At 41.1% G+C, this 11,924-nt stretch overlaps 1 protein-coding gene across 1 annotated transcript; it reads right to left on the reverse strand.

Annotated features, from left to right (window-relative positions):
- Positions 1 to 5,557: 5,557 nt before the first annotated feature.
- Positions 5,558 to 6,981, reverse strand: LOC103670474 (olfactory receptor 1N2). Its single transcript, XM_008698929.2, has one exon. It carries the CDS (start codon positions 6,509 to 6,511, stop codon positions 5,558 to 5,560), a length of 954 nt encoding a protein of 317 aa, XP_008697151.2. The 5' UTR covers positions 6,512 to 6,981.
- Positions 6,982 to 11,924: the final 4,943 nt, after the last annotated feature.

Below are 11,924 nucleotides of genomic sequence, written 5' to 3' on the forward strand. Positions count from 1 at the left end.
TGTGTCTTATTTATTTTAGTTATCTTAGTGGATGTAGAGTGAAATCTCAGCGTGGTTTTTTTTGTTTTGCTTTGTTTTGAGAGAGTGAGTGAGTGAGAGAGAGTTGGGGGGGGCAGAGGGAGAGAACCTTAAGCGGGCTCAATGCAGGGCTTGATCTCATGACCCTGAGATCATGACCCGAGTTGAAATCAAGAGTCAGATGCTTAACCAACTGAGCTACCCAGGCGCCCCCTCAGTGTGGTTTTGATTTACATTTCCCTAGTGACTAATAATGTTGAGCATCTTATATACTTTTATCAGCAGACTTAGAGCATGATCATTAGTTTGGCCATGGAAATATTTACCCTTTTCCTGGGAATTCCTTTTCCATATTTTCCTTGCATGCTCTTGGCATTTTATGATCTTCAGCACCAATCCATGTGCCCTGAAAGATCCAGACCATACTAAATACCTCAGTACTATTGTTCCTCTGCCTTGACAAAAGGAGAACTTAAATTACTGTAGATCAGACATATCAATTTAGGGAAAGTGAAAACTTATTCAGTATCTTTATTAATAAATGTTTGAGAAATAATCAGTTGGCACTCTCCATCCATTCTGACATTGTTCTGCTGTTCCTTTCTATATTTCAAAAGCTGGAAAGAAGAAAGGAATACTTTTCCCAGGCTCCTTTGCAGGTCAGGTCCTGGGTGTGAGTTTATTTCTATTGAATAGATGCACTTATGTGAAATTTGAAATACTGAAATGAGATTAAGGGCATTTGTGTTTGTGTGCGTGTGTGTGTGCCTTTTCTACTGTCAGATGTATTAATGGAGCATTTTTTTTTTCTATAGCAGAATTTCAATGTCCAATCAGTAGGTACATAGATGCTGAGAGGCAGTTGCATTGACAATAGTAGCTGGATCCCACTTTTCTGGGTCCAGTCATCAGGTCAGTGGGAATCAAGAAGTAGTTTTGATGTTGATTCCTATTATTTGGGCTGCAGCTTCACTGATATGCTCTTGAATTCAATAGGTCCAATGGCAACCTTCTGATTCCCCACCTTCCTGATTACATAAAAGATAGAAATACTTCACATTGGTCACATTATTATTATTCTTAAGGTTATTCCTGGAGACATCCAAGAGACATTCCATAACACTGTGAACGACTTTGTAAAAACTCAGTTCCCTGAATTAACTTGATTTCTTCTTAAAATACCAATGGTGGTTTCTTTTTGCTACCCAGAACCTTGATTAATAAAATAGATTAATGAAATGTAGACTTAACCCTGGAATAATTATGATGTCAGGCCCCTCATGCTTGTGTGCATAGACAAAAAGCTCTTTCAGTGCCAAATGAAAACATCACAACTGATTTCTAATACAGATGGAATAATTACTTTTATTTTTTTAAATACTTCATTTTCTTTAAAAAGCCCTCTGCTTCTTCCCCTTGTAGCAGAATACAGATGGTTGGCGGTTCAACTTAATGATTTTTTTGAGTGTACCTGGTGCAGAAGTGACATGCATGCAGTACAAACAGTACTTTTAATTTTGATCTTTTCCTGGGCTAGCAATATGTGGCACATATCATGAGGCTCTCGTGTGATGCCAGCCACAGCAGCTGCCAGTCAGCCACATGATCAGTAAACAACTGATACACTTGGAACCACTCTGTCCCACACCACCATTCTTTTTCGTTTTCAGTATACTATTCAATAAAGTACATGAGATGTTTAACACTTTGTCATAAAATAGACTTTGTGTTAGATGATTTTGTCCAACTGTAGACTAATGTAAGTGTTCTGAGCATGTTTAAGGTAGGCTGGGCTAAACAACAATCTTCAGTAGGTTAGGTGTATTAAATGAATTTTCAACTTAGGACATTTTCAACTTACAGTGGGCTTATCAGGACATAACCCCATCGTAAGTCAAGGAAGATCTGTATATAATAACCTCATCTGGCATCTATTCATTGAAAGCCTGGAATTTTCTAGCAATTCTCCCTTAAACAAAAGAAAGATTATTTATTTGTTTGTTTGTTTGTTTGTTTGAAGAAAGATTAATTTTATCTCCACAGCAAACTCCAGGTTACCAAAGTACAGGTATTGGCTAAAATAAATTGACTTAAAATTTTACAAAATATTTCAATTTATGATTATCAAAGTAATATTTTTTTGTGGAAAATACAAATTGAAACTGGATGTTGAAGAAAGTGAATGACAGTATACATAATTCCATCATCTTCGGATAGCCACTTTTAATATTTTGGTGTTCTCAAGTTTTTTTAGCCAAGTATTATGAATAATAAAGAATAAATTCATAATGAATTCAGTAATAATGAATTTTCTCTTTACATTATTCTGTGTTAAAAATGTGTTATCAAATAATTGGAAAGCCCACACAGTACTCCATCATACTGACATAGCATAATTTAATTAACCGGGCTGCTGTGGTTGAAATTTGGGTGGTTTATGTTTCTCTTAGGAGTAACATCATTATACATAAATTCTTTTTTTTTCTCATGTTCAGTTAACCACTGTATAGTACATCATTAGTTCATTACATATAAATTCTTAACAATATTGTTTTACTATTACTTTGACCAAACTGTTGTAAGTGAAAGAGTAGGTCATAAGGTACAAATATTTTTGTGCTCATAATATATATTATGAACCAATTTCCTGGAAATCTATGCCAATTTATACTCTCAGTAGCGCTTGAGAGTATCTCCCTTATCTGCTTTTATACAGCATCAATTGTTGTCATTTAAAAACCCAATTATATGGTTTCACTCATTTATGGAACATAAGAAGTAGAAAGATCGGTAGGAGAAGAAAGGGAAGGAGAAGGGGGGGCAAACAGAAGGGGAAATGAACCATGACAGACTATGGACTCTGGGAAACAAACTGAGGGCTTCGGGGGTGGGGGGAATGGGATAGGGTGGTGATGGGTATTCAGGAGGGCACGTATTGCATAGTACACTGGGTGCTATACGCAGGTAACGACACATGGAACTTTACATCAAAAACTAGGGATGTACTGTATGGTGACTAACATAATATAATAAAAAATATTTTTTAAAAAATAAAAATAAAAACCCAATTATAATATCTAAAAGTATTTTAAAATATAAATTTAGGGTGGTGTTATTTCCAAAAGTCTTTCCATTATTATTCTGCACTATATGAAGGACTATTTCTGTTCTTAGAATTTTATTAGTTGTAATTAGCTATTTATATCCCACAGGATATAGTGGAATTCTTGGATATGACATTAAAGTCTCTAAATTTTTATATACAAACGAAATACTTTTCCTAAGGAACACATATTAAACTTTGATTAAAATGATAGATGAAGCATTTGTAACTTCTGGGGAAAAAGTAAAGCACCAGTGAATAATTTATGGAGTTCTTATTTACAGTATATATGCAGGCTTCTTTTCCAATTCATTTGCTCTGCCTAAATAATATCCCCCTTTATTTTCTGAGTCTTATAAGGGGCAGCTGTACTTGAGAACATGGGAAAAGGAGAAACTGATAAGGTATACCCACCCCATATTTAGCTATATTCCTGCACCTAAAATTTCTGGACTCAGAAATATCTTCAGAAATATCCTATCCATTTGAGATCCATTTAGTTTAAAAAGATCACCTTCAAAAGTGGTCTTATGGAAGAATGAACCTTACAAATTGAGTGCATGTCTTTTAAAGGAGATAATCATATTTGGCTCAGTGCTTCAGGAATGGGAGTTTGATCTAGGGTAGTCTATTAATACAGGGCAGAGAGCAGACTGAATAGATGGTAAACAGTATGGTGTACCTGGATGACTGGAGAGCAGAGGTAGGGATATTACACATACGAAATTGGTTCAGCAAAAGAGGGATATTACTGACAACCACAAAGCTTGCTCTTTCTTTCTTGCTCTTGCTTTCTTACTGGAAATTGCAGTTGTAGATTGCTGTGGTCAGGGCCAAGTAACCTACTTCAAGGCCAGGATGGTCTAGTCTGGTTTGCCTGGCTGTCACATTATTCCCACCTCTTCTATCCAAGAAGAAAGAACAGAGGGGAGAAGGGATGATGGCCAAAGGGAAATGCACACAGGTGTAATCTTCTTCCTTTATCATCTTCTTCCTTTCAAAGCAAGATCTATCATGCAAGACATCAAAAAGTCACATCCTCCTTTTTAAAAAGATTTATTTATTTTAGAGAGAGAGAAAAAGGGGGGGAAGGGCAGAGGGAGAGGGAGAGAGTATTAAGCAGACTCCACACTGAGCAGGGAGCCTGATGTGGGGCTCCATCTCATGACCCTGAGATCCTCACCCCAGCCAAAACCAAGAATTGGATGCTCAACAGACTGGGCCACCTCCTTAAAAAACGTGATCCAGGGGGCACTGGGCACCATGCTCAGTGGGAAGTCTGCTTAAGATTCTCTCTCTCCCTCTCTCTGCCCCTCCCCTGCTTGCTCACTCTCTCTAAAATAAATTAATAAATCTTTGAAAAAAAAATAAAAAGTTGATCCAGGACGAACTTGACCTTGAACTCTGGAGAGCTCTGTTTTTAAGTTCTTCTTTATCTCTTAGGAGTGACTTGCTAATCATCAGAGTATTTTTTGTGCCAACCTTCAAATCTCATTTCCTGGCTCTAAAAATAACAGTATTTCGAACATTTTTATCTAGATGTTTCAAAACATTTAGATATAAAATAAATAGTAACCTGTAATCCCACTGCAAAAAAAAATAAAAAAAACCACTATTAAGCTTGGGCGTTAGCAGAACACCCATTTCCACCAGACTACCTTTCCTCAAATTATTGTTCTAAAATTTCCAGCATGCTTGATTTATGGTTTTGTATCTGTATTTTGAATATTTTATGAAAGAACCCAGAGAATGAGTCATGTCCTTAACACAAAATTGGCACACAGTAGGCACACATAAGTATTTACTCTGTTTCACCTAGAAAAACAAAAAGGAGTGTTCTTAAGTTAAAGAAATGAAATATTAAGGAAATACTGTAAAATATTTATTAATTTAATTCTTTATCTCCTATCATGTTCACTCATATATTTCATCATCTCCACAATGTGGTGTCGTCGAAAAAGGATGGGCATTAGAATCAAGTTTACCTGGTTTGGGGAAATTATTTACATTCTGACTCACACTTTTCACAATCCTACCTCAGAGAACTGATGTGAAGAACAATGAGGAACCCTGCAGATACTCAGTACATGTTTGTATTCTCATCCCTTCACCTCATGCCATAGCACCCAAGGGCAGGGTTACTTGGCTCCGGAGCATGAATCATATCCTTCAGTCCACTCTGGCTAATAATCTGGTTTTAGAGGTGAGGAAGGGGAAATGGTGTCCTGCCATTTGGATGCTTCACTGGGATCCCAGACAGAGACTGAGACAGAACATATCATTCTAGAGCCAAGTAAAGGAGTGGAAATACCCTTTTTGTTACACCCCTAACACGGAGTTATATGATAATCTTCCTTTAAAAATCAGTCAGAGTGGTGGAATCACTGAATTGATGAGGGCAGCAGTCGATCGGGATACCAGGATCAGGCATCACTCTCATGGTAAGAAGAACATTTTTCCATTACCAAATAGTTTACCCAAGGCCTCTTTCATGTCTCTGTTCCTCAAGCTATAGATGAATGGGTTTAGCATGGGGATAATCACCATGTAGAGAATGGCAGCCCTACTTTCTCTCTCTGCAGAATGAGTTGATGGAGGAAGTAAATAAACACCCATCAGAGACCCATAGAAGAGCAGCACCACTGTGAGGTGGGAACCACAGGTAGAGAAGGCTTTCCACCTCCCTCCAGGAGATGAGATGCCAAACACAGCCCAGGAAATGCGAACATAGGAGAGGACAATCAGCATGAGGGGACCAATGAAGAACATTAGGCCCATGGTGATAATCATCAGCTCATTAATGCGGGTATCTGAGCAGGCAAGCTTCAGTAGAGCACTGGGATCACAGTAAAAGTGAGGGATGGCCTTGTGGGCACAGAAGGCCACACGGGTCAGCAGCAGTGTGTGCATCAATGCAGGGCAGTTGGTTAGCACCCAGCACATGGCCAGCATTAGTACACAGAACTGGGGACTCATAGCTGTGCTGTAATGAAGTGGCTGGCAGATGGCCACATAGCGGTCATATGCCATCACAGCCAGCAGGCAGTTGTCAAGGCCACCAAACATAAGGAGAAAATACAGCTGTGTAAGGCACCCTGAATAGGAGATGGTCTGACTCTGGGTATGAATGTTGGCCAGCATTTTGGGGATTGAAGCAGAAGTGAAGCAGGCATCAGTTAATGATAGGTTGGCCAGGAAGAAGTACATGGGAGTTTGAAGGTGTGGGTCAGAGCTGATGGCCAGGATGATGAGCAGGTTCCCTGTCATGGTGACCAGGTACATGCCCAGGAAGATGCCAAATAGGAGAGGTTGCTCCTCTGGCTTGTCAGAGAGTCCTAGAAGGAAGAAGTCTGAAACAGCGGTTTGGTTCACTCTGCTTGCTTTCCCCATCCCTCGTAGTTCTTGTTATCTGTTCAGATAAAACCCTTCCATGTGTTAGTATTTAATTACTAGATCAATCACAGATATGTATCTGTGTAGCCAGACTATATTGGGAAAAAAAGGGGGAATAAATGGACCTTGCCAGTGAGAATCTTGGATCTCAATGGGGATGAAAGAAAACACCCATGGAACATAGAAAGGCAAGATGATAGTCATACAAATGCAAATTGTACTTTTCGTGTTATAATAGGGTCCAGGGAAGAGATCAGTTGGACTGGAGAAGTCAGTGTAAGCTATTGGAGGAGGTAAGAATTGAGCATATCCTTGAAGGCAAGATTGGAGAAGTCATTTGTTTACCAAATGGAAAGAAAATGGATGATCTCCATTGCTGCCTCTCCCGCAACGCATGCACACACACACACACACACACACACACACACACACACACACACACAATATCCTCCTCTCTACTTGCCTCCCCAATCCTTAGAAATTGACCACACTACCCGGCTTCTATCCCTGTGCCCTTCCTTAATTGGTGGCACAGGATATATAGGCTGGGGGCAGTGAGTGTCTGTGATATGCCATCTTCCCCATCCATCACTAGGCCCTCCCCTCCATAAACAGGGAGGGGACCACCCCTTCCCCTCCACCATTCTCTCTCCTTTGTCTTCTTCCCCTTCTGCTCCTCTGTACCTGTATTCACTCTAGGAGCTGATATTTCAGTTCTCCTGGCCTCTTGTCATGATCAGCCCCAATTCGTAGAGACTGGTTAAACACCAGACACCTTCATGGCATTGTTTTATTCTTCACAAGGCTATGAAGTAGGTATCCTCAACAACTTTGCAAATGGTGAAACTGAGCATCAGACATATTTGATGTCCTCAGATAACTAGTAAATGAGATTCAAATGCAGGTGTGCCTGACTCCAAAGCCTGTGCCTTAACCCCTACAATTGTACCACATCTCTCCAGTATTTCCTCAGGGGAAGGAAGATGAAAGGAACCAGGCTCTGGTTCCCTGGGCTTGAAAGTAGCCACTCTGTTCTTCTGCTGCCCTAGGATTTGGAGAGAGCTGGTATGGGAGGGCGTTTCATACTGGCCTTGTAGAAACTGTGACCTTAGAACCTCCTGTGAATATTTAACCCTCTATTTGTTCTTTGGTTCATAAAGAGGCTTCTGGTCCTAGGCCAAGACTCAGCTCATATCTACCCAAGAAACTTGCTTACTGTTGGGCTGGGAAAGGAGAGGGTGTGTGTGTGTGTGTGTGTGTGTGTGTGTGTGTGTGTGTGAGTGTGTGCTGCCCCTTCCAGATTCTCACCTGTGAGAGCATGAGTCAGTGTCAGGCATCTTCAAATTTTCCATTTCTCTCTCCTAGATGGATAATTCACAATGAGGAAGTGCCTGGGACCTTTCAGACTCAGTCAGTAAAGTTGGGGTCTATTGAGTCCAGGGTTCACGAGGAACATGGAGTGTATGATTCATTTTCAGCTTCCCTAGGCCTGAAAAGACAAGAGTCTTTCTTGGGGTTTTAAAGGCTCCTGGAACACCATTTCCCAAAGTGCTCATTAGAGCCAACCTCGGTGGCATTGTGGAGCCTGTCCTCCAGCCAACTCTGGCTAGGTCTTGGGGGAACTGAGGACATCTCTTTCCCGGGAGTTAAGCTCAGATGTGGATCTCAGGAGAGTGATTCTGAGGCCTCTTTCTGGGATACAGTGCACTTTAGCCTGACCGGGAGGCCTCTTTGAAACTCATGCCTATGCCCTAGACAGTTGAATGCCTGTTCCATACCCTAGGTGGAACTGGATTGAGGGAGATGTCAGGAGTATAAATTATAACATGATTATTTCTGCTGGTAATTTTCCTAAACAGCGTAATCTTAATATGAAGCAACCCCTTTAAGTCCTAAACTGTCAGTGAAATGAAGCAGCCTATATAGAGCACAGCAGCCATAATGTCTAATACATAGCAATTGCTAAAAATGTTACATCTCCTGTATGAATACTATCGAATCAATCCTATTATTAATATTACTGACCACTTCCATTACACATTCTCAAGTAATACAGCAAACATAGGATACAGAAACTATTCTGATCCCCATTTTACAGGTGAGAAAACTGAGGTCCAGGGAGGATAATGACTTGACCAAGGTCACATAACCACTGAATTGAGGGAATAGAATTCCATCCTAGATCTGCATGACCCTAGAGTCCATGCTCTTAACCACCACACTTTGTCCTAGTATCATTGCTGGTTTTAATCACTAACAACTTCATATGTATAAAATAATATTGTTATTATTCTAACTTGCATGTCTTTGGTTAATAGTGAGAGTGAATATTCGTTTCATCTGATTTTTTAAATGTTTTTTTATTATATTATGTTAGTCACCATACACTACATCCCTGGTTTCTGATGCAAAGTTTGATGATTCATGAGTTGCGTATAACACGCAGTGCACTATGCAATACGTGCCCTCCTTACTACCCATCACCAGTCTATCCCATTTCCTCACCCCCCCCTGAAGCCCTCAGTTTGTTTCCCAGAGTCCATAGTCTCTCATGCTTCATTCCCCCTTCTGATTAGCCCCCCTTTCTTTATCCCTTTCTTCCCCTACCAATCTTCCTAGTTCTTATGTTCCATAGATGAGAGAAATCATATGATAATTGTCTTTCTCTGCTTGACTTATTTCACTTAGCATTATCTCCTCCAGTGCCATCCATGTTGCAGCAAATGTTGAGAACTCGTTCTTTCTGATAGCTGAGTAATATTCCATTGTATATATGGACCACAGCTTCTTAATCCAGTCATCTGTTGAAGGGCATCTCGGTTCTTTCCAAGATTTAGCTATTGTGGACATTGCTGCTATGAACATTGGGGTGCATATGGCCCTTCTCTTCACTACGTCTGTATCTTTGGGGTAAATACCCAGTAGTGCAATGGCTGGGTCATAGGGTAGCTCAATTTTTAATTTTTTAAGGGACCTCCACACTGTTTTCCAGAGTGGCCGCACCAACCTGCAGTCCCACCAACAATGTAGGAGGGATCCCCTTTCTCCACATCCTCTCCAGCAATTGCTGTTTCTTGCCTTGTTAATTTTTGCCATTCTAACTGGCGTAAGGTGGTATCTTTGTGTGGTTTTGATTTGAATTTCCCTGATGGCTAATGATTTTGAACATTTTTCCATGTGTCTGTTAGCCATTTGTATGTCATCATTGGAAAAGTGTCTGTTCATATCTTCAGCCCATTTTATGATTTGTTTATTTGTTTCTCGCGTATTGAGTTTGAGAAGTTCTTTGTAGACCTTGGATACCAGTCTTTTATCTGTAGCATCATTTGCAAATATATTCTCCCATTCCGTGGGCTGCCTCATAGTTTTTTTGATTGTTTCCTTGGCTGTGCAGAAGCTTTTAATCTTGATGTAGTCCCACATGTTCATTTTATCTTTTGTTTCTCTTGCCTTTGGAGATGTGTCATTAAAAAGGTTGCTTTGGCCGATGTCGTAGAGGTTGTTGCCTATGTTCTCCTCTAGGATTCTGATGGATTCCTGTCTCACATCGAGGTCTTTCATGGTGTGAGAGAGTGGTCAAGATTCATTCTTTTGCATGTAGCTGTCCAATTTTCCCAGCACCATTTATTGAAAAGACTGTCTTTTTTCCACTGGATGTTTTTTCCTGCTTTATCAAAGATTAGTTGCCCAAAGAGCCGAGGGTCCATTTCTGATTTTTAACCATGGTAACTAATGACATACAAAAAAAATTTAAATTTAAATTTAAAAAAATTTTTAAAAATTTAAAAAAACTAATGATATATGTTGGCTAACTGAGCATAATAAGAATATATGTATGTACTATAAAAAATAAATAAAACTATGTTCAGTTAAAAAAAAATAAGACCCATCAATATGCTGCTTACAAGAGCCTCATTTTAGACCCAAAAATACCTCCAGATTGAAAGTGAGGGGATGGAGAACCATTTCTCATGCTAACGGACATCAGACAAACTTGATTTAAAACCAAAAACTGTAACAAGAAATGAAGAAGGGGGGAGGAGAAAATATGGCGGTGGAGTAGGGGACCCCTTTTTCAGCTGGTCCCCTGAGTCGAGCTGGATATCTACCAGACCATCCTGAACACCCACGAAATCAGCCTGAGATGCAGGAAGATACATTTGGATCTCTACAAACAAACACCTTCAGCGCTGAGTACTGAGGTACGAAGCGGGGAACTGTGAATCCACGCACAGATAGCGGAAGATAATCGGAAGGGGGAGGGAGCCTCTGCGCTCGGGCACCGGGAAGCAGTAGGCACCGGCACTAGGGAGGCGGCCAGACTCCTGGACTGGCACCCGGGAGAAAGCAGACTGAGACCGTGAGCCTCGGAACGTGCGTGCGACCAGACTGAAAACTGGAGCTCTGGAGCACTCACTGGAACTGGACTGATACTGGGAGCTCGGGAGTGCGCGCACGCACGGTCAGACTGAAAACCAGCGCTCTAGAGTGCGTGCAAACCACACTGAAACAGAGCGCTCGGGAGCACACGCGGGGGCGGCTGGCGGTGTTAGAAACACAAAGGACAGAGACGTGCTGGCCCTGGAAGTGAGAGCGCGGACACCGGCTGTGGGGTGCACAACCTGGGACAAGGCAGGGATTTTAGCAGCACCAACAAAAACAGGGTTAAAGTGGCCAGGAGAGCTCAGTGGAGAGCAGACTGCGATATCTCTGTTCTGAGACAGAGGCTAGGAGGCCACTGCTGCTCTGATTCTCAGAAGAGCCACAGAAAACCGCCAGGGAAAGCTGCCAGAGAACAAAAGCCTGGAAAAACCAGCTCACATTGTGCCAATCCCCGTTACCCCTCGCAGGGGACAGGGAGACTCTACCCAAACAGGGTCGCCTGAGTATCAGCGCAGCAGTCCCCTCCCCCATAAGGCAGGCTGAAAAATCAAGAAGCCCACATCCCTAAGGTCCCTACAAAACAAGTGCACACTGCCTGGGTCCTGGTCAGTAATTTGGGCTCTGGGCAACCCCGCAATCTCTCCTCATCAGAATGACAAGAAGGAGAAATCCCCTCCCCCAGCAAAGAAAAGATAATGAGTCTCTGGCCTCTGCCACAGAACTGATGGGTATGGATATAACCAAATTATCAGAAATGGATTTCAGAGTAACAATGGTCAAGATGATGTGTAGACTTGAAAAAAATATTAACAAACATATTAACGAGAATATAGAATCTCTAAGGGTGGAAATGAGAGCGAATCTAGCAGAAATTAAAAATGCTATGATGCCCTTCAACAGATGACTGGATTAAGAAAGTGTGGTCCATATATACAATGGAATATTACTCAGCCATCAAAAAGAACGATTTCTCAACATTTGCTGCAACACGGACAGCACTGGAGGAGATAATGCTAAGTGAAATAAG

The sequence above is a fragment of the Ursus maritimus genome, unplaced genomic scaffold, assembly GCF_017311325.1.
Source record: "Ursus maritimus isolate PB19 unplaced genomic scaffold, ASM1731132v1 scaffold_17, whole genome shotgun sequence".
NCBI lineage: Eukaryota > Metazoa > Chordata > Mammalia > Carnivora > Ursidae > Ursus > Ursus maritimus.